Genomic DNA, 24,938 nt, shown 5'->3' on the forward strand with positions numbered 1-24,938 from the left:
CATCCCATGCACGATGGTTCTGTCTGTTTGCTTTTGCTTTGTGGGGAGTGACTTGGAAAAACCCACTGAGAGCCAGGAGAAGGACGTTTCCATTTTTGGGCCCAGTGACCTCATCCCTGGAAATTTTTCCTGAGAAAAGGGATTCAAATGAGAGGAAACCCATGAAGCAAAGGAGTCCCATGTAGACGTATTGTGACGGCCCCCTGGGGACCTGCTGAGTCAGTGATGGTGAAAGGTGTCATGCTTTTGCCCCTGACTCAGGGTATTAGAACCAAATTTTAATCCTTACCGGAGGGTACGTTTACTGATTTTAGAGAGAGGGGGAGGGGGAGGGAAACATCAACGTGAGACAGAAGCATCAATCGGTTGCCTCCCATATGCGCCCCAACCGGGGATTGAACCCAGAACCTAGGTATGTGCCCTGACCGGGAATCGAACCCACAACCTTTCGGTGTATGGGAGGACACTCCAACTGAGCCACCCCGCCCGGGGCAGGTAAGACATTTTCCCTCTGTGCCTCAGTTTCCTTCTCTGTAAAATGGGGTTAGTTGGACTGTCCGTAATACAAGGGTTGTTTGGTGGATTTAAAAGGAATCATCTCCCACGCAGACCAACATGATTGACCCCTTCCTGGCCTTCCAGCGTCCACCGGAGCCCCCCACAATCTGGAGCCACCAGAGGGAGCCTGGAACCCCTGAGTCCAGCCATATCCCTCCTCCGCTCACTACCCTCCCTCCGGGGTTCCCCGATCCCTTCAGAGTTAACCCCACCTTCCGCCCCGGCCCTGCCCTGCCCCCTCCACGTCTTGCTTCCCTCCATCTCCCACCTGTGCACCGACACCCCCCACCCCCGCCGGTCGCCCTTCACCTTCCCCCCGGCACCGCGCACACAGCCTCCTTACCCGCCTGCGCAGGGTCACTGGCCTCCTCCCGTCCCGGCCCAGCGGCTTCACCCAGAGCCACACCTCGGGCTGTGGGGGCGGCTCTGTCCGGAGACGCAAGACAGTCACCTGGAGGCAGGGGCTGTCCTTCCTCCCAACCTCCTGCAAACAAACCCGCTCCCTCCCCTCCCAGGAGACACAGGATGATCTGGTTCTCAAATCCGTTCCCAACGCGATGAGTAAAATGGTGCGTTTTATGTCGTGTGTTCTTTACCCCAATTTAAATAAAAACCAGAAAGCAGTTCGTAGAGTTCTTTCCCAGCAGATATGCCACTGGAAGGAGGAGGCCCCGGCTGGCAGGGTGGGGACAAATGTTGACAGTCACCCCCATCCCTCCCTCCCCGCCCCCTGCGGGGGGTTGTGGGGGGGGGGCGGGGGGGAGATGGGGAGGGAGGGACACCTCCTCTCCTGAGCTGCCCAGGCTCCAGCTTCCTGTGTTATTTGGGAACGTGTCTTCCTGACACAGCCCCTGCACCTGTCTATTCCTCCTGCGACTTTAAAAGACAAAACCAACCAACCAAACTGGAAGGAGAAGAAGGCTGGTAAATGTTTCCTTTTTGGATTATGGATTCACCACAACTTACAAAGTGAAACTCGCTCACTGCCACCTGTTCATGATGTTCACTACTTTCTCCTGCTGCCTCATTTCAAAAACCTGTCATCTTGTTTCTAACACTTGCTGCCTTAGTTCTAAGACCCGCTGCCGTATTTCTCACGCCTGCCCCTGTTCCTGTAGCTCTGGGCACTCTCACCAGGGGGGACACACACGGGGCTGCTCCAGCCGCTCCAGGGACCTTGCAGGGCGCCGGGCCCCAGCTGCCGGCGCCTCAGCTGGAATTCCTGGGCCTCGTTCCTCTCCAGCGGGCCGAGGCAGGATTCTGGGGGAAAGAGATCCAACATCAGACCAAGGGGCTGTCCCACATTTGGGGGTGCAGTGGGCATGGCACTGGTCACTTAGCCATTGTGCACTTATTGAGTGCCAACTGTGTGCATGCACTTATTGGGTGCCAATTGTATACATGCACTTTCTAAGAGCCAACTGTGTGCCAGGCCCTGAGGATATGGCAGGATCAGGCCATGGCCTGTCCTCCTGGGGCCTCAAGGATCATCTACTTCTTTCTCTGTCCCTGGTTCGAGTCCCAGCAAGGCCACCCCTTGTAATGTGACTTTGGCCTATGGCTTCTCACACACATTCCCCGCCTTTGTTTTCTCACCTGTAAAATGGGACCAATCCAATACAGAACCACAGGGCAGACCAACAGGTATACAAAGAATTTAGCACTTGTCTGGCACACAGTAGGTGCTTGATTCATGATAATTTGCTGCAGCTGTTGCTGTTACTATTCTTATTCTCACCAAAGCCAGCATCATCCTGATGTCCACAGTCACCCTAGGACAAGACCATAGTCATATATTGTTTTACGTTTTGATGCTGAAAAATATTAGCTCTAATATTATTAGTAAAAATATTCATTTATTATTAACATCCTCCTTAAAAATATGATTTTACTAAGTGCGATACGAAACCCTGGGATGGATCCAAGAGCAAAAAGAAGACGTTCTTGGGGAACTGAGTAGCATGCAGTAACCTCTGGAGTTTGGTCCCTAGTAATGTGCCCTGTGCATCGCCGTCAGGGATGTAAGGAGGGAAGCTGGGCAAAGGTTCTATGGGAGCCCTTTGTATTTATTTTTAACTTTTCTGAAAATCTAAGATGATTCCAATTTTAAACATTTCTAAAAGACTTATTTTAGGAGACAAACTTTATTTTATGATTTCCTAAAAATATATATTTTAGGAGGCGAAACCTACCTGTCTGCTGTGTGGGGGATCAGAAGAGCCTGCCCCCCCCCCCACTCCCTGGGGACCCTGAGAAGTTCCCGCCGCCCGAGCCTCAGTTTCCTCACCCACAAAGGGGTCTGAGAGGGCCCACTGCCGAGTGTGCTTAGGGGGCTGGAGATAAAACACAGAGAGAGGTCCCTCCCCATCAGGGTCCCATGTCACCTGCTGCTGATGGATCCGGACCTAGACATCTGATGGGGAAACTGAGGCTCAGGAGGGAGGAAGATGGGGGTGAAGATGAGGCCACCCCCTGCCCTCGGGATGCTCCCAGGCTGAGGGGGGAGGAGACTGGCCACAATTCAGAGGCTGGGGGGGGGTCTCTGCCTCCCTCAAACTTGGGGCTCCTTGGGGACTGGGTCTGGGCTGAGGTTTCTGCAGGGCAGGCTTGTCTGGCTTGGGCAGTGGGGCTACAGAGCAGGGAACAGACAGAAGCTGAAGAGTGAATGAAGGCCCAGAGCAGACACACAGATGGCCAGCAGGCGCATGAACATATGCTCAGCACCACTAACCATCAGGGAAACGCAAAGCACAGCCACCTTGCACATCACACCTGTTAAAACGGTTACGAGAGGAGAGATGAGACATGCTGGCGGGAATGTGGAGACCAGTGACCCTGTGCACTGCTGATGGGCTTGTGAATTGATGCGGCCGCTATGGAAAATAGTGTGGACGTCCATCAAAGAATTAAAAACAGGACTACCAGACGACCCAGCAATTCCACTTCTGGGTGTTCATCGGAAGGAAGCAAAAACACCAACTCGAAAAGACATGCACCTCTGTGTTCACTGCAGCATCATTTACAATAACCAAGACATGGGAACAGCGAGACGTCTACCCATCGATGAATGAGTAAAGTGATATAGGTACCTACGATGGGGTATTAATCAGCCATAAAAGATAAGGAAACCTTGCCATTTGTGACAAAACTTGGGGCATTGTACTAAGTGAGGTAAATTAGACAGAGAAAGACAAAACCATGTGATCTCACTTATATGTGGAACCTAAAAAACACAAAATAGAAAACCAAATTCACAGATGCAGAGAACAGATAAGTGGTTGCCAGAGAATCGGGGGCGGGGCGTAGGAGCAATGGTTGAAGATGGTCAAAAGATACAAACTTCCAGTTGCAAGATCAGTCGTCGTGGAGATGTAATGTACAGCTTGGGGACTGTAGCCGGTAATACTGTATTGCATGTTTGGAAGTTGCTAGGAGAGTAAACCTTAAAAGTTCTCATCACAAGAAAAAGAAAATCTATAACTATGCATCATATCAAAAGTTAACTAGATTTATTGTGGTGGTTGTGTTGCAATATGTACAAATATTGAATCGTTATGTTATACACCTGAAACTAATATAATGTTATATTCAATCATCTCTCTCTCTTTTATTTATTTATTTTTATATTTTTTTTATTGATTTCAGAGAGGAAGGAAGAGGGAGAGATAGAAACATCAATGATAAGAGAGAATCATTGATCAGATGCCTCCTGCACGACCCCCGCTGGGGATCGAGCCTGCAACCCAGCATGTGCCCTTGACAGGAATCGAACCTAGGACCCCTCAGTCCGCAGGCTGACGCTCCATCCACCGAGCCAAACCAGCTAGGGCTCTCTCTCTCTCTTTTAATTCTCATTGGGGAGAGAGAGAGAGAGAGAGAGAGAGAGAGAGAGAGAGAGAGAGAGAGAAATATTGTGAGAGAGAAACGTCACACATATTCCCTGAACGGGGATCCAACCTGCAACCTGGGTATGTGCCCTGACCGAAAATTGAACCTGCAACCCTTGGATGCACGGATGGCATTCTAACAACTGAGCCACACCTGCCAAGGCATATCTCAATTTTTTAAAAAGAAGGAAGAGAGGGCGAGAGAGAAGAAGGAATGTGTGGAAGGGCGGTTCCTGGAAGAGGTGGCCCTGGGGCTGGATTCACGTGCTCATGTGGAGAGGGCGTCGAGCAAGTGGAGGAAAGTCCACGAGCAAAGGCAAGGAGGCTGGAAACCCAGGGGTAAGTAGGGAATGATGGCCTTGGGGGAGGGCGCCAGAGGAGGCCGGAGGCAGGTGAGGGCCCCTAGGGCTGCCGGGGACAAGGATGCCTCCCGGAGGCATTAGGGGGCCACGAGGGGGCGGGGGTGAACAGGGCGGTCACCCTCAGAGCTGCTCCCCCGAAAAACCTCAGAGGCTAGACATGGGGCGAGTGTGGGACCTGCTGGGAGGGGTAACGGATATTGAGATGATGACACTGATTTAAGGGAGAACGTGCCCTGGAAGAGGCCTGTGCCCACCCCTGACCCGGGAAGCAAACTCACCAACTTCCACGCACTGCCAGGCGTCCGGCGCCTGAACTGCACCTCAGCGCCATCCTGGCGGGCGGGGGTCTCCCACTGCAAGTGCAGCTGCCCTGCTAAGCGTGACACTTGGATGTCTTCTGGTGGCGGGTCGTATTTAACTGGAAGCCGAGGCAGAGGATGGGGAGGGGAAGCCGACATTGGTGGGAGCCCTTGGTCCCCAAAATTCCAGAAAATCTGCCCACACCCCGCCCAGCCCAGGGTAGCCAGCCAAGTCCCCCAAACATGAATCACCCTTGCAGCCTAAGCCTAGAATTCTATGAGTCAAGGAGTCAATATTTATACACAGCATCCTGTTAGTGAAAAAAATCTTTAAAATATTAATACCCATTGCTGACAAGAGGGTAATTAATTGATTCTGTTTTCTGGAGGACTATTAGGGAATCTTACTAATTTTTTTAGGCCCACTTCAAGGAGCCTGACCTAAGGAGAGACATCCAGCATCTTGTCATGCCCGATTCTACCCCAGGGCCTTTGCACTTGCTGTGGCACACGTCTCCACCTGGAACACACTTCCAACCTTTCTTCCTCCTGGATTCACTTATCCTTCAGGACTCAGCTTGAGCCGGAGGCAACACCTTGACCTCCCAGCAGTATCTCACCATGTGTGTTGATCACACCTCATCCATCACCCCCACTTGAATCTGGGCTCCATGAAGGTTGTACAAGGGGCAAGGTTGTACAAATACAGGGTTGGATCCTGTCTTTATCTAAAATTTTGATATTTTGTTCGTCATGGGTTTTTACATTAATTTTGATTTTTAAAAATACTGCGTTACAGCATTGTTTCTATTAGCCACCGAGGGTTTTGCCACCCACTTAAAGTTTTGTACTCAAGGTGGCGCCCTTGCTGGCCTCCTAGTCCCAGCCCCAGGCTGCGGCTTCTGTCGGCCTTGCCTATGGCCCCTGTGGCTCAGGGTGGTACACAGGGGCAGCTCCACAACTATATGCTAAATGCATGTTGTTGCCCGGCTGGCGTGGCTCAGTGGATAGAGCATCAGCCTGTGGACTGAAGGGTCCCAGGTTCAATTCCAGTCAACGGCACATGACTGGGTTGTGGACTTGATCCGGATCAATCAATGATTCTCCCTCATCATTGATGTTTCTATCTATCTCGCAAGGTTAGGGTCAGGGTCAGGGTCAGGGTCAGGGCCAGGGCCAGGGCCAGGGTCAGGGTCAGGGTCAGGCTCAGGGTCAGGGTCAGGGTCAGGGTTAGGGTCAGGGTCAGGCTCAGGGTCAGGGTCAGGGAGCCATGACAGGCTCTGCCAAGACACACAACAGTGTTAGATGTGTAAGTGGCTGGGATTTTCAAGCCCTTTCCCAGGGTCCCAGAACACCACCCCCCCTCCCCCGGTCTAGGCTTGGGGACCAGAGGCATCTCTGTGTGAGGAAAGGGCGGCAGGAAGAGGAGGAGGAGAACGGGTGCTGACCAGAGCGGTATAGGATCAAGGTGACCTCGGGCGACTTCTCTATCCGGTTGGCGGCCCAGGACTCCACCCAGAGAGTGACGTTGTCGAGCACAGGTACACCGTCCTGTTCGGAGAACTGCAGCTTGGTGCCCGAGACCGCAGGGAAGTAGCAGCAGTGGCCGGGCCTGAGGCTGCGGGGAGGAGGGTGTTGGTGCTGAGCTGGCGTCTCAGCCCAGCAGGCAGCGTGCGTCACACCCCTGCCTCCTTCTCTTCCCCTCTGACTCCCCCTCCCAAGCCTGGGGCTCCTCGGAGATCAGCCTGGGATCGAGGGGCTTGTGGGACCCCAGGGCTCCAACACGAGCTTTCACAAAGAGAAGGAGGAAATGAATTGATGGGTGAATGGACCGATGAACCAACAGATGAGTGAGAGGGTGAGGATGAAAGAAGGACTAGAGAGACACTGATTGCTGTCCAATTTGGCTGCCCACCCAGGCTGACCCCTCACAACACAGAGCTCCCCACCCTCCCTGCTCACAAGAGAAACTGAGGCCCAGGAGGAGGCACCAGCCCTGGGCTGTGGTCACACATCTGAGGGCAGGAGCATCGGTCAGGAGCCGGAGCAGGATGTGGCTGAGGGCTTGGGGCCTGGGAAGGGGTCCTCACCAGCCCCTCAGGAAGTGCTTGACTCCAGCCGCGGGACCCTCATATTCCCAGGCACATTCGTAACAGGCGCCAAACATCCGGTAGCAGCTCAGGGCTCTGGGGCCTGTGGCTGAGCCTGGAGGAAATCCTGGAGGGTTGAGAACAGACCAGAGTAGGGGAGGAGTCTCAAGATGAGTCCTGGTGACATTTATGAAATCCGGTGCCTCCACAGTCTGAACAGCGAGCTCCCAGCACCCTCCTGTGCTTTCACTCCTGTCTGTTGCCATCTCCCCTGCTCCCCCTGCTCCAGCCACACCAGCCTCCTCATGGGCCCTCAGGCACACCAGGCTCACTCCCACCACAGGGCCTTTGCACATGCTGTGCCTTCCCCCGGATCTTGACATTCCAGGTTTTCCTTCAGTGTCACCTACCCCGCAACCAGCCAACTGGAAGCAGCCCCATCCCCCTCCAACCCCTCAGCCAGGTCTGTGCATGTCATTGCAGGCAGCACATGCATTTGTGGACCTGCTGTCTACCTCCCGCATGAGGCTGTGACCCTAGGAGGGCGACTGGGCTAGCAGCTGGTTCCTTCATGTCTAGGACTGTGTGAGCACATAGTGTGTGCTCCATAAATATCTCTCGAACAAAAGATTGGGTGGCAGAGCCTTAGTGGGGGTGCGTTGCCAGGCTAAATATTCCAGCAGTGCCTGCCGGGGAGGGGATTAAAAATTCAAAATATTTAACAGATACTCTGCCCCACATGCTGACCCATCTGAACCGAGGCAGACACCAGCCCTGCCACCCTGCCAGGGAGGAGACGGGGCCCAGAGAGGGTGGCTGCTCCAGGACACCGAAGCTTGGTGAGGACAAGCTGGCAGGCTGCAGACAGGAGCTCCCGCGGCCCCGGGTGGGCCGAGGCTCTGGCTGGGCAAGGGGAGCCGAGGGAAGGGCTGTGAGGGATCTGTCCGTCAGAGCCCAGCACGACCTTGATGGGAAACTGTCCCAACCTGAGTCTGCGTTCTGATACGGCGGGTCCTGAAAACTGCACCTGCTGGTATTGCAGGCTTCAGCTGTAAAGACAATGAAGAGATAATGACCGTTCCAGCTACTCACTGCCTGGGGAGCGGGGCTCAGCCCGGGGGTGGCCAAGTGGCCATCCACCCCCTTACCCGCTTTTCCATCTATGCACCCACCCACCCATTCGTCCACCCATCCATCTATTCCTCTATCCACCCATCCATACATGCATCCATCCATCCATCTCTCCACCCAACCATCCATCCACCCATCCATCCATCCATCCATCCATCCATCCATCTCCCTGCCCACCCATCCACCCCTCAATCTCTCAGGCTGCTCCTCCAAAGCAATCCAGCATCCCCTGATCTTCAGCCCTGTCTGACACCCAGAAGCCCTGAAACCTTGCTAATCGCCAGTGTACAGAGGGGGAAACTGAGGCACAGAGAGGCAAAATGTTGCCCAAGGTCACACAGCTGGAATAGCAGAGCAAACCCAGCCTGGCTGGCGTGGCTTGGTGATTGAGCATTGACCTGTGAACCAGGAGATCACAGTTTGATTCCTGGTCAGGGCACATGCCTGGTGGGCTCGATCCCCAGTGTGGGGCGTGCAGGAGGCAACCGATCAATGATTCCCTCTCATCACTGATGTTTCTATTTCTCTCCTTCTCTCTTCCTCTCTGAAATCAATAAAAATATATAACAAAACAAAAAAAGGAGTCCAAACCCAGTCTTCCACAGGAGGCCGGGCCCCTCCCCACCGATTCCACATAACCCCGTGCTAGGTATATCTATCATATACATACTTGCTCATTACCCCTTCCTTGGCCATTTCTCATTGAACTATGGGAGGTGGGGAAGACTCAAACATCCAGCCCATTCTACATAAGACAGAATCAAGGCTGAAAGGGGAGATGCCCAAGTCTGACCCCAAAAGCCGTGATCACCGATCACCCATGTAACAGAGAAAGGCACAGAGACGCAAAGCCAGCCCTGGAACCCAGGTCCGTGGCCCTCGGCACACACGCCCCCCAGCAGGACAAGCAGGGGCGCCCGAGTGGAAACTCACCACATGGCCAGGGGAGCAAGAAGAGGAGGAGAGGGACCAGCCTGGCCACTGGCCACCCCATCGGGTCCACGCAGGGGCCTGTGGCCTCCGAAGAGCTTTTGCGCTGCCAGTGAGACCCCAACTGCCCTGCCCTCACCCCAGAACACTTTGAAGCCAAGCATGAAAGAAAAGTAAAAAGGTTAAAAAAAAAAAAAAAGGTAAGTGTCATGGCCCCTCCCGGGCGAGTCAAAATGAAAGAGAAACCCAGGAAGTCAGCTCAGGGTAGTCCTGGCCTCCTGCCGCCACAACCCACTTTTGAGGCAAGTCAGACCCAGGGTCCCTGGTCTGGGGTTCTGTTCTGCTGGCCCCAGGCCCAGGCTGGACCCCAAGTGCTCGTCCCCTGGGTGGCCTGGGCTCTGTGTCCTTGGCCAGGTCTCTTGCCCTCTCTGGACAACCTCTGGGACTCAGGAGCTGAATGGAGTCCAGTGTCCTTGGATATCTGAGGTCGCTCTCCCAACAAATTATGAGGTGCTTGCTGTACACACGCAGCCCCCCAAAATGCTCACCTTCCCATTTCCCAAACTCCAGCCTCAGGGCACCCGGGGTCTCCACTCCGAAGAGTCTCCTCGCTTCTTCTAGGCTCAGATTAGTCTTTCTTCTGTGTCTGTTTCTGGGCCTCTGGGGGTCTCAGTGTTCCACCCTTTCTCCCCACTGTCAGCAAAGACCCCAAATGTCCGTGGAGAAGATTCATGCTACAACATGGGTGAACCTCGAAACCACGGCACTGAGTGACAGCAGCCAGACACGAAAGCCCACATGTGTGATTCCATTGGTATGAAATGACCAGAACAGGCAAATCCACAGACAGAAAGATGAGTGGTTGTCAGGGGCTGGGGGAGGGAGCACCCCAAAAGCTCCCGGGGACGGGGTATTCTTTGGGGTGATGAAATGTTCTGGAGCTAGACAGAGGCGCCTGTTGCACAACACAGTGAATGTGCTAAATGCCACCGAATGACGCATTTTAAAATGGTTTGATTCATGTTACGTGATTTTCAGCTAAAAAAAAAAAATGTTCACGAAGCCCAGTGGGATTGAGGAGCAGGGGGAGGGTCTCTGCTGGGGGAGATCATCTGGGGAAACTGAGGCCCAGGAGGGCAGAAAGGAGGCCCCTTTTCTGGGGATCTCAGTCCCGAGGGCCAGCTGGGCCAGCCAGGGCCAGGCGTCCAGCAGGCCATGAGGTCAGAGCCCCGGGGACAAAGAGGCAGTGTTCCAGGCCCGGCACAGCAGGGACGAGGACCCTGTGGCCCCACACAGTGTCACCAGCAGCGCCGGGGCCCGGGGGCGGAGTGGATTTCAAGGACTGATGTGTGAGGCCTGGGGGAAGGGCAGATACAGAGGAGGAGACAGGGGTTGAGAGAAACATAAAAAAAAGATGGAAGAGATGGTTGGAGACACAGGCAAACACATGGACCCGCTCCTGACAATCTGAGACATGCCCCTTCCCCCCCCCCCCCCCCCGCCGGGGGAATGCCATCATGTGCCCCATTTCACAGATGGGGAAACTGAGGCCAGAGGTGCCCTGACCGCTCAAAGCCTGGGCTGAAGTGAAGAAATAGGAAGACAGAGCCCAACAGTGTGGCAGAGCTTTGCCCCTTTAAGAGTAAGGCACATGCCCCAGGCTACCCCCGCCCCCACACTTCTCTCCCCACCAAAGTTGACCTTTCCAGGACTCAGCTTTTCCATCTGCACAATGGGTTGCAAGAAAGATAAAGAGGATGCTTGTTTTGGGACCTTCCCTCCCCACTGGCTTTGCTTTTGTTGTACCTCTTTCCCATCCCCCCAACACCAGAGCAGCTACTGGAAAAACACTGAGAGAGAAAGAGAGGTAAGTGGGGAGAGAGCTGGACATAGGGGGCCAGATGACGGTGGTGACGCGGGCCAGGGCCTGGAGTCACGGATTGAAGGGCTGGCTTTCTCCCAAGGGCACTGGGGAGCCATGGGGGTTGGTGGGCAGGCCCCTAACCACACGTGAGGTGATGTTTCCACTCTTATCGAGGTCACAGCGTAAGGTTTACCCCGAGGTTCACCACAGCCTACCTTCAAGTCTTTGCACACACACCCCACCTCCCTTGGCCCGCCTGCTGCCTGCCAGGAAGCCCTGAAGAACTTTTATTGGTTCCTCCGAGGTGCCCCAGAAGCACGGCTGGGATATACCCTCAGGGCTGCCCCACTTTCAGATGCCCCACAAGCTAAGGGGAGGGGAAGTCAGGAAGGAGCAGGGTACAGGCATCTCCCCACCTCCGGAAATCAGAAATCTTGTCAGAGGAGCCACAGAACTTCCCTAACCGCTTGGCTTCCGTTTTTTTCCCCTAGAGCAGTGGTTCTCAACCTTCCTAATGCCGCGACCCTTTAATGCAGTTCCTCATGTTGTGGTGACCCCCAACCATAACATTATTTTCACTGCTACTTCATAACTGTAATGTTGCTACTGTGATGAATCGTCATGTAAATATCTGATATGCAGGATGTATTTTCATTGTTACAAATGGAACGTAGTTAAAGCATAGTGATTAATCACAAAAACAATATGTAATTATGTATGTGTTTTCCGATGGTCTTAGGCGACCCCTGTGAAAGGGTCGTTTGACCCCCAAAGGGGTCGTGACCCACAGGCTGAGAACCGCTGCCCTAGAGAGTAACCTTCACTCTGAGGAGGGCTGAGCTTACTTACCTCCATGTGGTCAAGAAACCCTCATGGCCCTGAGGACAGCTAAGGGGGATGTTGAAGGATGAGAAGGAATTTGCAAGGAGAAAAACCTATCAATTTATTTAACAAACACATTAGCAGGCATCATTTACCCATAAGAACAGTTTTCATTCACTCAACCAAGATTTTCTGATGTCTGCAAAGGATCACTTGAGGATGTTTTAAAGAATACATAGAAGGTTACCAAGAAAAAAATTCATTCTTTCATTCAACAATCCCAGTTCCTGATACCCCTGTGGAGACATCTGAGCAGGGTTTTGATGGATGTGTAAAAGTTCGCAAAAAATATATTCCCTTAATAAATGTTCCCTGATGTTTCTTAAAGAGAATTTGAGCCGAAACCGGTTTGGCTCAGTGGATAGAGCGTCGGCCTGAGGACTGAAAGGTCCCAGGTTTGATTCCGGTCAAGGGCATGTACCTGGGTTGTGGGCACATCTCCAGTAGGAGGTGTGCAAGAGGCAGCTGATCGATGTTTCTCTCTCATGGATGTTTCTAACCCTCTATCCCTCTCCCTTCCTCTCTGTGGGAAATCAATAAAATATATATTTAAAAAAAAAGAGAGAGAATTTGAAGTGGATTTTTAAATGTGTTTTATTATTTTTTTTAATTAAATCTTTATTGTTCAGATTATTACAGTTGTTCCTCTTTTTTCCCCCCATAGCTCCCCTCCACCCGGTTCCCACCCCACCCTCTGCTTACCGCCCCCCCACTGTCCTCATCCATAGGTGTACTATTTTTTTCCAGTCTCTTCCCAAACCCCCCACACCCCTTCCGCCCCAGAATTGTCAGTCCACTCCCTTTCTATGCCCCTGATTCTATTATATTCACCAGTTTATTCTGTTCATCAGATTTTTTAAAAAGTATATTTTATTGATGTTTTACAGAGAGGAACGGAGAGGAATAGAGAACCAAAAACATCGATGAGAGAGAAACATCAATCAGCTGCCTCCTGCACATCTCCTACTGGGGATGTACCCGTAGCCAAGGTACATGCCCTTGACCGGAATCGAACCTGGGACCTTTCAGTCCGCAGGCCAACGCTCTATCCACTGAGCCAAACCAGTTAGGGCCATCAGATTTTTTATTCACTTGATTTTTAGATTCACTTGTTGATAAATATGTATTTGTTGTTCATAATTTTTATCTTTACCTTTTTCTTCTTCCTCCTCTTCTTAAAGGATACCTTTCAGCATTTCATATAATACTGGTTTGGTGGTGATGAACTCCTTTAGCTTTTTCTTATCTGTGAAGCTCTTTATCTGACCTTCAGTTCTGAATGATAGCTTTGCTGGGTAAAGTAGTCTTGGTTGTAGGTTCTTGGCATTCATCACTTTGAATATTTCTTGCCACTCCCTTCTGGACTGCATAGTTTCTGTTGAGAAATCAGCAGAGAATCTTATGGGTACTCCCTTGTAGGTAACTAACTGTTTTTCTCTTGCTGCTTTTAAGATTTTCTCCTTGTCTTTTGCTCTTGGCATTTTAATTATGATGTGTCTTGGTGTGGTCCTCTTTGGATTCCTTATGTTTGGGGTTCTCTGCGCTTCCTGGACTTGTAAGTCTATTTCTTTCACCAGGTAGGGGAAGTTTTCTGTCATTATTTCTTCAAATAGGTTTTCAATATCTTGCTCTCTCTCTTCTTCTGGCACCCCTATAATTCTGATGTTGGTATGCTTGAAGTTGTCCCAGAGGCCCCTTACACTATCTTAATATTTTTGGATTCTTTTTTCTTTTTGTTTTTCCAGTTGGGTGTTTTTTTGCTTCTTTGTATTTCAAATCTTTGACTTGATTCTTGTGATCCTCTAGTCTGCTGTTGGAGCTCTGTATAATATTCTTTATTTTAGTCAGTGTATGCTTAATTTCTAGTTGGTCCTTTTTCATATCCTTGACGGTCTCACTAGATTTATTGAGGGTCTCAATAAATTTATCAGCAGTTTCTAGAAAATTTTTGAAAAACCTTATAACCGTGGTTTTGAACTCTATATCCAGTAGTTTGCTTTCCTCCATTTCTGTCATTTGTGACCTGTTTCTTTGTCTCTGCATTTTGGCTGCTTCCCTGTGTTGGTAGAGTGGCTTTGTGTGCTAGGTGTCCTATAGGGCCCAGTGGCTCAGCCTCCCCAATTATGTGAGGTGGACACTCTTGGTGCACCCCTTTGTGGGCTTTGTGCACAGTCTTGTTGTAGTTAAGCCTTGATTGTTGTAGGTAACACTGGGAGGAATTGACCTTTAGGCCAATTGTCTGTGAGAATCAGCTGTGTCTACGGTGGGAGAACTTCTGTGCTGGAGACACCGTTATGGGGCAAGACTTGCTTCAGTGGGGCTTTGGAGCTCACTGAGTCTGCCCCCTGAGTGTGTCCCTTATGGACCTGAGGAGTTGTAATCTGGATGGTCCCACTCTGACCACTGGGGACACTGGCTCTTGGATCTCTAAGGAGATGCTAATTTAGCCTCTGCCTGAGGCTACCCAGCAGGAGCTATGGAGAGATATGCAGATTCCTTTTCTTTGTTTGGGGTTTGGAGGTGCCCAGATGAGGCCCAGCTGTGAAGCAATGCAAGCTGCGGTGGGGCCTTGGGCCTTCTTTTGGAAGTTCTGGGTCTGTCTGGCCCAGCTGCAGTTTGTTAGGTAATTTTAGATTGCAAAGGGCCAGGCCATTCATATGCAAAAGCTTCTGCACACAGCTTGGGTGGGGCGGGATCTCAGGGAATCAACAGGGCGGAGCAAACAGCTATGGCTGATCCTCAGCCCTGCCCTAAGAGGCCCCGTGTCTCAGTGTCCTGGTTATCGCTGCAAGCACCTCTGAGAGAAAGCCGCCCTCGAGTTCCGAGTTCTGCCTGCTGCCAGACAGTCCAGTTTCTCCCCATATGACTCTGGGTCCCCAGAGACTCGCCCGGAACTGGAGTTCAGAGCAGTCGGGAGCTTGAGACTCCCTCCCGATTGAAAAAGACAGCTGCATCCTCAGCCGCCAGCCCTTTCCGCATGCGCCTCCATACCTCTGCACTTCCACACCTCCTCTGAGTCTCAGTGTGCTTTTCTCTTTCCTTCTAGTTGTAGAATTTCCACTCAGCCAGCCTTCCTGTGGTTCTGGATGATTTCCGTTTTGTCTTTTAGTTGTCTTTTTGAAGTGGTTGTGCAAGGCAGCAATTTCAGGTGTTTACCGATGCCGCCATCTTGGTTTCTCCTCCTTAATGTGTTTTATTGTGTTTTGTTTTAGAGAGAGAGGAAGGTTGAGGGGGAGAGAGAGAGAGAGAAACATGAATGAGATAGAAACATTGATTGGCTGCCTCCTGCACACACCTTACTGGGAATTGAGCCTGAAACCTGGGCATGTGCCCTGACTGGGAATAGAACCAGCAACCTTTCATTACATGAGACATAGGGCTGAAATGGATTTTGAAGGCTGCATAGGTGTTCACATGGAAAAATTGCATTCAGTCAGTTAATCAGTCAATAAGTGCTCCCTGCTGGACATTTTTTTTTCCTGCTGGACATTTGAAGGGGTCATTTTGGAAGGAGTTCTGTGTAGGAGTTAGCCAGATAAAGCAGGGGAATTTGAGACCATGCTGGTGGCTCCTCATCCAGCAGCTCACCATTTGTCCAGCCCAACCACCTCCAGTACAGGAAACATCTCTTTTCCCCAGATTCCAGACTAAATCCCAGGGAAGACTCTGATTGGCTGAGCTTGAGTCACATGTCCACCTTAAACTAATCACAGTGGCTGAAGTGAATAAAGACTCTAGGTCACATGTCCACCCCAGCCTGGACTACAGGAAAGCTTTTTATTTTATTTTATTAATATTTTTATTGATTTTAGAGAGGGTAAGGGAGAGGGAGAGATAGAAACATCAATGATGAAGGAGAATCATTGATTGGCTGCCTCTTGCACACCCCCTGCTGATGACCTATCCCGAAACCTGGGCATGTGCCCTGACCAGGAATCTCCTGGTTCATGGAACGACGCTCAACCACTGAGCTACATTGCCGGGCTACAGGAGAATTTTAAAGCAGAACTAGCCAGAAACAGAACTATTGGCCATTATAGGGCATGAGCTTCCATCACCTGGGATATGCAAGCCACAACCTGAAGTCCAGTTAGTGTAGGGTTGCCAGATAAAACACAGGACACCCAGTTAAATTAGAATTTCAGATAAACAACACATAACTTTTCAGCATAACAGTGCCCCACGTAATGCATGGGACATATACCAAAAAATTATTCATTGTTTATCTAAAACTAAATTTAACAGCTGGGCTGACTTCGTTTGCTAGGGCTGACATAAAGTTTCACAGATTGAGTGGCTTCAACAACAGAAATCTATTCCTGGAGGCTACAAGTTCAAGATCAAGGCGTCAGGAGGTTTGGTGTCTTCTGGAGTCTCTCTCCTGCGCTTGTGGAAGGCCGACTTCTCTCTGTACCTTCACATGGTCATCGCTCTATGCATGTCCGCATCCTAATCTCCTTGTCTTATGACGACACCAGTCACACTGGATTAGGATACACCCAAGTGACCTCATTTTACTTTTAACTAATTCTTTAAAGGTGCTTTCTCCTTATACAGTCACATTCTGAGGTCCTGGGGGTGAGGATTTCAACATAAGGCTTTTGAGGGAACACAGACTGCTTTGGAGAAAGCCTGGAAATTTTTGAAAAAGTTAAATATAGAGTTACCATATGACCCAGGAATCCACTCCTAGGTATGCACCTAGAAGAATTGAAAGCAATGTCCCCCACAACAACGTGTACATGAATGTTCACAGCAGCACTAGCTGCAAAGCCAAAAAGGGGAAACAACGCAAATGTCTATTAACAGATGAATGGATAAACAAGAAGTGGCACAAATATTCCTCGGCCTGAGAAAGGAATGAAGTACTGGCATTTGCTACAACAAATCTTGAAAACATGGTGTTAAAAGAAGCCAGACACAAAAGGTCACGTGTTGCATGATCCCATTTATATAAAATGTCCAGAACAAGCAAATCCATAGAAACAGAAAGCACATTGCTGGTTTCCCGGGGCTGGGGGAGGAGGAATGGGGAGTGACTGCTCATGGGTACAGGGTTTCTTTTGGGGGTGACAAATACGTTCTGGAATTAAATAGTGGTGATAGTTGCACTATTGTGAATTGCTAAAAATCTCAAACCTGTACACTTTATTTTTTAAAATATATTTCAGAGAGGAAGGAGGAGGGAGAGAGAGGTAGAAACATCCATGATGAGAGAGAATCATTGATTGGCTGCCTCCTGCACGCCCCACACTGGGGATCGAGCCCACCACCGGGCAGGTGCCAGGAATTGAACTGTGACCTCCTGGTTCACAGTTCGATGCTCAACCACTGAGCCACGCCGGCCAGGCAAAACTGTACAGTTTAAAAGGAGAAGTTTATGGTATGTGAATTATATGTCAATTTAAAAATGTGTATGAGAACACGTTTTGCCTGGGAGTCCTGTATTTGCATTTGCCCAATCTGGTCACCATAACTTGGTGAGTCCTACAGAACCTCGCAGGCAATTGGGTGGGTGACCTTCCTGAGGGACCCCTTCAGCCTGACATATTCTAATGACCAGGTCCAACAGTGGGGCAGCCGAGGGAGCCTGCAGCTGCAGGGACCGTGGGAGGCCCAGGAAAACAGAGAACATGGATGCTATCTTGGGACTGTAGGCTTTTCCCAGCCTTAGTTTGCCTTCTGCAAAGCGAGGCTGAACAATTATCATCAGATACTTGTAGGAGGTGGTTCTCATAAGGCACTTAGCCAGATATCCAGTTTGGCACTCTTCAAAGGCAACCATCCTTAAAAAAGAAACTGGCAGCCCTGGCCAGTGGGGCTCAATTGGATGGAGCTTCCTCCCCTGCATCAAAGGGTCGCAAGTTCGATTCCCAGTCAGGGCACATGCCTGGGTTCAGGGTTCCATCCCAGGTTGCGGTGCCTGCCCCAGGCAACCGATCCATGTTTCTCTCTCCCTCTCCCTTCCTCTCTCTAAAATAAGTAAAAAAAAAAAAAACCAAAAAAAACATGTCTTTGGGTGAAGATTTTTTTAAAAAAAAAAGAAAAGAAACTGGCAAAACTACAGTGACTGCCTGTTCTTATAAATAAAATTTTACTGGGACTAAGATCAGGATTAGGGTGAGGCAAAAGAGGCAAGGTAGTGCAAGGGCAGAGCTTGGTCCTGTCTTTATTTAAAATGTTGATATTTTGTAGATCATGCACTATTGTATTAGTTTTGATTTTTTTTAAATATTGAGCTTGGGGAGAGCTTTAAATTTTGCACGAAGGTGAGTGCCTCACCTCACCCTACCAGCCTTGTTGTGTGCCCTGGGCACACAGATTAACCTGTCGGGCCCGCAGCTCCCTCATCTGCAAAATGGGGATGATAATGCTCCCTTCTTTCTAGAAGGATTCATTGAAAAATGTTTACTTCTGGGCTCAGGATGGGGCGGGGCCTGGAAGGGCAGGGCCGGCTCGCCCAATGGGGTGGGGCCTCCGAGGAGGGCTCCCCGGGAGGGGCGGGGTCAGTCCGCGTCAGCTGACCGGCTTGATCAATGGCGGGGCCTCGCGCGCTTGGGCGGAGCCGAGGGCGTGTCCGATGCAGAGACTAGCGAGCCATGGACGAGCCGAGCCTCCTGCGGCGCCGTGGGCTCCAGGTGAGGCCCCTGCGCGGGCGGGCGCGCGGCCCGGTGGACCTGGCCTGGGACGGGGGCGGGGCTTCGGCGGGCCAGGGGAAACTGAGGCAGAGGGCGGGGCGCGCTCTGATCTCTCCCTCTTGCGCACCTGCTTCTCCAAGTGCTCGCCTGGTGGGAACGGGATATGGCTCCTTTGACATTTGGAGAAACTGAGGCTGCAAGCGCTCGCCCGAGAGAAAGGGGCTGAGAGATTCGCCTTCCCCCACCAGCTGCTCTAATCATAATAGGAGCAACAGCAGCCCATGAGCGCTCGCCATATGTTCATCGTTGTATTAATCCCATTAGAGTGATGGTCATATCAATTAATGGGTATTAAAACTTGCCCCCTTGCTCCTGCCTCAGCTCACCCCGAAGGCAAGCCAGGGAGGTTGGGGCTGTCCAGGTGCCCACTTGTCAGATGAGGAAACAGAGTCTGGGAATGTCGCTAAGCCGAGGTCGCCCAGCAGGGATGTAACTCGGAGTCGTCAACCAGCTCTCCCAGACACTGGTGATTGGCTCTGTGGGAGGTGGGCTGCAGAAGGCACCCTGGCTTCCTCGGCCTCAGTTCCCCTGTGAGCCATAAGAGCTCCCCTTTTTTGACCGAGGCTGGCATTCAGGAGGTTGCACAGCGGCGGCAACTTCTTTGCGCTCCGTGGGAATTAAGAGGATCTGCCCGTTTCCCTAAGGGCTTAGGCCACACTCTTTTTGAAGCCACCAGGTTGCAGGTGGGGAACCTGGAATTCGTCATTGACCCAACAAACATGTATTGAGCGCCTTCTGTGTGCCAGGCTCTGCAGAGGCAGCGGGACACTCCGCACCTCCCGGCTCCCTCCTCCTGGACCTCCCCGCCTGGCGGGAAAGATGAGGGCCAGGGCAGCAGCGACCCTGGACCCTGCGCAGTGGTCAGCTGGATGGGGGGCGCTCAGGCACACCAGGACATGGCGCCTGACCGAGCGTTGCTGGTGGCCTTGGGGCAGAGAAGGCAGGATGTTTGGGGAAAATGAAAGAAGCCGAGGGCAGCTAGAATTAGAGAGGATGGCGGGTGGCGGGGACTGAGGCTGGCAAAGGGGGAAGGCGCGCCTGGGACCCAGCTGCTGCGGGACAGGAGTCCCAGGACTGCGAACTCCTGAAGGTGATGAGGAGCGGGTGCGTTACCGGGAAGGCAGGAGGGGGAAGAGGTGTTAGAGAGGGCGCGGGCATTGCTGCGGGGCAGAACCCCCCCTCCAGGGCGTGGTGGGGGTGGGGAGCAGAAGGGTAGGCAGAGGCCGGAGACTGGAGTGGGGGGCCTGGGCGTAGAGGAGAGGGTGGGGCAGGGCTGGTGAGCGGTGGGGTATTGCGAAGGGACAACTCCGCCTGAAGCCCCAGTTAGACTCGAGCCCCGCCCGCGGCCTCTTAAAATAGAGAAACAGCCTTCTGGTAGGCGAGTGGGGGCGCTGCTAACGTCAGGAAGTGAGGCCTGTTCCACTGTGAGGAAGCACCCGGCCCCCGCTGAGTCCCATGTTTCAAAAGGGGAAATGGGGGCCCAGAGAAATGTAGCCGCTGTTGAGGTGTCACATCAAGTAGGTGATAGAATCGGGATTTAAATCCAGGCAGGTCCTGCTTCTCCTCCAAACCAGCCCCACACTGGCCCATGGGCCACCTGTTATGGGGCCACCTGTTATGGGGCCACCAGCTTGTGTTGGCTGTGGGTCAGGGGAGGAGGGGAGACCGGACCTTCCTGGTTTGGGTGAGGTTCGGACTTCTGTGGAGCACGTATAGGAGCCAGTGACCAGGAGCCGTTATTACCACCACAACCGTTTTTCCATCATCTCCCACTTGCAAACGACAAAATGTTAAAACACCAGGTCCCCAAACAGAGTATCCAGGGGCAGAGAAGCTGGCGAGAGCCTGTGTCTGGATTGTGTCTCTGCTGCTGAGGGAAGATCCATCCTGCTTCCTCAGGGACCAATTCCACTTACTCCCTCCCCGGAAGCCCCAGTGCTCCTTCCATGTGGTCCCTGATGACATCTCTCCCGCTGGGCTCCAGCGGAGAACTCCCCACGGGGCTTGGTGCCCACCTTGCTGTCACACCTCCAGCCTACTGCTCCCCACGAGCCTGCTGGCCCAGCCTGACACCCCCCTCCAGCCCTTCTCTCCCTCTGGGTCCCCTCTAATGACTCCAGATGGGGTATCTATGTCCTGCTCTGTCTCCTCCAGACTGGGGATTCCTCAGGGTGGAGCTTCGGCTTCTGGAGGGAAGGCAGCATGGCCAAGCCCAGCCAAGCACAGAAGATGATGCTGTAAATATTATTTTAAAAAATATATCTTTATTGATCTCAGAGAGGAAGGGAGAGGGAGAAAGATAGAAACATCAGTGATGAGAGAGAATCATTGATCGGCTGCCTCCTGCACGCCCCCTACTGGGGACCGAGCCTGAAACCTGGGCATGTGCCCTTGACTGGAATCAAACCCCGGACCCTTCAGTCTGAAGGCCGGCACTCTATCCACTGAGCCAAACCAGCTTGGGCTGTAAATATTATTTTTAAAAGGCAGTTCCAGGGAATCATGGTCCCCTTCATACTCCACTCTAGGCAGGAGCCACTCCACTCTGGGGGGAACAGCCAGTTGAGAGGGGCCTGAGGCCGTAGCCGGTTTGGCTCAGTAGATAGAGCCTCGGCCTGTGGACTGAAGGGTCCCAGGTTTGATTCTGGTCAAGGGCACATGCATGGGTTTTGGGCTCGGTCCCCAGTAGGGTACGTGCAGGAGGCAGCCAATCAATGATTCTCTCTCATCATTGATGTTTCTATCTAACTCTTCCTCTCCCTTCCTCTCTGAAGTCAATAAAAAAAAATATATCTATAATAATAAAAGAGTAATATGCTAATTAGACCAGACATACTTCTGGACATCGTTCCGGACGACCTTCCAGATGAAGCCAGGGCTGGGAGGCAGAGCCCCTTGCAAGAATTTCGTGCATGGGGCCTCTAGTATATATATAGAGAGAGGGGCCTGAGGGCGGACGCAGATGATGCAGGGAGCCAAGGTTTGGGGGTGGTGCCTGGAGAGTTCTGTGTAGGCCAAGCCTTTGGGAGGGGGAGTGAAGGGGTAGGGGGGCTGCTCATCTTCCCCTTACCTCTCGCTGCCACTTCACATCTTTTTGTGTTTTGGAAGCAAATTAATAAATTGTGGTGATTATTAACCTCACAAATTTGTCTTGACTCCGATTTATAGAAGCCACCCCTGAGCTTGCTCCTTGGTTCCTCTCAGGACCCTATGTAACTGGGCCGTTTTCCAAACGAGGAAACGAAGGCACAGAGGGGTGAAATGCTTGGCGGGGCTCACACTGCCCAGATGGGGGGTAGCCGGACTGGAACCCAGGGCTGTCGGGGGCTTTGGAAGGAAATGGCTGGGACAGGGAAGGATGCAGCCGGTACCCCTGGTTCAGATCCCAGCTCCTCCCTTTTTCTCCAGGTAGTAGGAGTTGGGGGGCGGAGAGGGGAGCTGGCCTAAGATCCCATTTACAATTGGATAGGGCAGAAGGAGACCCTAGTGGTAGCGGTGGTGGTTCTGGGTCTATAACCTCTTGCCCTGAATGGTAGTGAGCTCTCTGTCCCCAGAGGTATTTAAGTAGGAGACCTCAGGGTAGCAGGTCAGCCTCCTCCCACCTTGAACGGCTCGGTTTTCTGAGCTCAAGGCAGCTGGGCGACAGGTAACACCCCCACCGACCCTCCTCTTCCCCTTCGGGGAAACCCTGCCAACTTCTCCCGCGAGGTTGCTCCGCGCCTGGCAGCCGCCGGCCCCCTCCAATTGGCTGCGGGAGGGGAGCTAATGACGTCACTGGTTGCCACAGAGAGCGCTCTACTCTGGACGTGGGCAGCCCCGAGCCCACCTTAGGTAAAAATAGTCATGTGTCCTGGACGCGGCCGCCCCGGCGTGTTCTGTGTGTGTGGGGGGGGGGGGGGGGGGGGGGCCAGAGACCTGGACTCTCAGCCTCCCGGCCGAGAGGCATGGGCGGCTGGCTTCCCTCCGCGCCTCAGTCTCTCTGCCTGTAAAAAACAAACAAAAACAGACCCTGCTCTTGATGCGCGGTAGGCAGCTCGGCAAAGGTAAAATTTACTGGTTATCCTGATCGTCTGCGGAGAGTCCTGCTGAGCGCAGCAACACACAACAACAACAGTAACAATAAAAATAAAAATGGCTGATTTACCCGGAACCTCCTGATGTTATCTCCAAACTGCAGAAGAGAGAACGTAAGCAGGAGTACAGGCCACTTGTTCTAGGCTCCACAGCCAGGAGAGAACAGATCACCCAGGTCTCAGTGTCCCCAGATTCTAAACTTGTGCTACACGGTCTTCTGAGAATTTAAAAACCCTCTTGGGTGGGCCACAGTTGAGGGTGGACTCTGGGGTCACAATGGACCCCAAGCACAGGGCTTTTTTTTTGCCCTGCATGTGTGAGGGCACCCAGGGTGAGGCAGGTCAGCTTGCTGAGCTCCAAAAGGGTCTTCAGTGGTGAGTCATTGGTCAGCGCCCTACTTCCCACCAGTGCCCACGACCCAAACCGGAAGAGGCTCTGCAGAGGGTGAAGGAGGAATGGCTTTCAGATCTGAGGGGCGGGGTGAGGCTGTCTCAGGAACCTCTCTTTTCTCAACAGATTGTTAGTAGTTAGCCACTACTGACATATGTCTTTTAAAATGTAACCAGTTTATCTTAAATAATGGAGTTATTTGTCATACAAATAGGGTGTGAGCTGGGCAAGGAGGTAGATTGGGAGTCCAGGAGGGCTTTCAGGAGGAAGGGCTGAGTGAGCTGAGACCTGAGATGTGAGCTGCAAATTAAGTAGCACCAGAGCTGGCAGAGGACACGGCTGGTGCAAAGATTCTGAGCAGGGGTCCTCAAACTTTTTAAACAGGGGGCCAGTTCACTGTCCCTTAGACCGTTGGAGGGCCGGACTATAGTTTAAAAAAACAAACAAACTATGAACAAATTCCTATGCACACTGCACATATCTTATTTTGAAGTAAAAAAAACAAAACGGGAACAAATACAATATTTGTCTTTGCATGTGGCCCGCGGGCCGCAGTTTGAGGACCCCTGATTCTGAGGCAGAGCTGAGCCCAGTATGAGGGGAAAGCAGAAAGAAGCCATAGGCTGGGGCAGGGTGAGCATGGGGCCACTGGGGTGTGAGATGGGTGGAGGGCCAGGGGTGAAAGGGCTTGTCTCTCTGGAAATGACCCATTTTCATCTTCTTTCAGAAGGAACTGAGCCTGCCTCGCCGTGGACGGGGGTGAGTTTACCAGGGGCCGGTCGGCTGGGTGGGGGTCCCGTGGTGCTGGGCACAGATATTTCAGCAGCAACCTCCAAATTGTGAATTTATTTAATTACAACAAAGCTTCTCACCTTGATCCTCCTACGCCTGGTGTTTGCAAAGTAATTCACAAGTACCTCACTTGGCCTCACCACAGGCTGGGAGGCCCAGGCTAGTTTGCAAATGAGGAAATGAGATGTAAAGGTTACATCACTGGCTCAAAGGCACCCAGCTCAGAAGGGGACAAACTTCTCTGGCATCAGGAGTCCAGACTCTCGAGAATTACAATCTCATGTCCTGGCAGCCGCTTACATGCCTCCCATGATGGGGAGCTCTTTCAGGGAACATGGGTAGAACACTGTATCCTTCGGGGTCACATAAGTGTCCTGTAGGTTGGCATTTCTGGACCCCAAAAGTTCAGAGAACATTTTGTTCAGTACGGTTGCTGGTTAACCGATGGGGAAACAAAGCCCTGGACGGGGCGGGGTTTACCTTGTGCTGATGGTCTGGAGGTGCATGAGTGCAGACACCCCCTCTTTGGAGGCTGTATTCAACCAAGTTGGGAGTACAGATTTCTTGCCCACCAGGGAAGTCATTCACTTAACAAACTTGTTTTGAGCCCCTCCTGTGTGCCAGGCCTGTTTCAGGCACAAGGGACACAGGGACTAGCCATTGCTGGGCCCTGCCCATGCAGCTCTCACTCTCTTGGGGGGAGGGATGGTGAAGTGGTTTTGCAGGGGAGAAATGAAACAGAGACAGACAGAGGGACTGCGGGGCGGCTTTAGCCTCGAAGGAAGTGACATTTGAGCCTAAATCTGGAACAGGAGGAAGAGGCCAGGGGAAAAGACTAAGGGGAACAGCATTTCAGACAGAGGGAACAGCATCAACGAAGGTCCTGAGGTGTGAGCCAGTTTGGCATTGGAAGAACAGTTTGGAGACGGGGGTAGCTGGAGTGAGCACAGGGGAGGTGGAGGAAGAAAAGAAAGGAGAGGT

At 52.0% G+C, this 24,938-nt stretch overlaps 2 protein-coding genes across 3 annotated transcripts in view; one reads left to right on the top strand and one right to left on the bottom strand.

Moving 5' to 3' along the window:
- Positions 1 to 10,103, bottom strand: part of IL12RB1 (interleukin 12 receptor subunit beta 1) — a 23,358-nt gene extending 13,255 nt beyond the window's left edge. The window contains exons 1-8 of one of the 2 annotated variants that reach the window (XM_036315206.1): positions 9,261 to 10,103; positions 8,183 to 8,245; positions 7,197 to 7,323; positions 6,555 to 6,724; positions 5,086 to 5,225; positions 2,297 to 2,330; positions 1,693 to 1,818; positions 902 to 984 (exon numbers count right to left, since the gene is read on the bottom strand). In XM_036315206.1, coding sequence (XP_036171099.1) covers positions 902 to 984; positions 1,693 to 1,818; positions 2,297 to 2,330; positions 5,086 to 5,225; positions 6,555 to 6,724; positions 7,197 to 7,323; positions 8,183 to 8,245; positions 9,261 to 9,468 — 951 coding nt within the window. In that variant the 5' untranslated portion in view covers positions 9,469 to 10,103. Of the gene's footprint in view, positions 1 to 901; positions 985 to 1,692; positions 1,819 to 2,296; positions 2,331 to 5,085; positions 5,226 to 6,554; positions 6,725 to 7,068; positions 7,324 to 8,182; positions 8,246 to 9,260 lie in introns of those variants that run through there. The other variant, XM_036315207.1, reaches the window with a different exon arrangement.
- An 8,462-nt stretch (positions 10,104 to 18,565) lies between these two features.
- MAST3 (microtubule associated serine/threonine kinase 3) overlaps positions 18,566 to 24,938 on the top strand; it is a 37,354-nt gene continuing 30,981 nt past the window's right edge. The window contains exons 1-2 of the mRNA XM_036311693.1: positions 18,566 to 18,641; positions 23,893 to 23,924. Of these exons, the coding sequence (XP_036167586.1) occupies positions 18,603 to 18,641; positions 23,893 to 23,924 (71 nt within the window). The 5' untranslated portion in view covers positions 18,566 to 18,602. The remainder of the gene's footprint in view (positions 18,642 to 23,892; positions 23,925 to 24,938) is intronic.

Source organism: Myotis myotis, unplaced genomic scaffold, assembly GCF_014108235.1.
Source record: "Myotis myotis isolate mMyoMyo1 unplaced genomic scaffold, mMyoMyo1.p scaffold_m19_p_6, whole genome shotgun sequence".
Lineage (NCBI taxonomy): Eukaryota > Metazoa > Chordata > Mammalia > Chiroptera > Vespertilionidae > Myotis > Myotis myotis.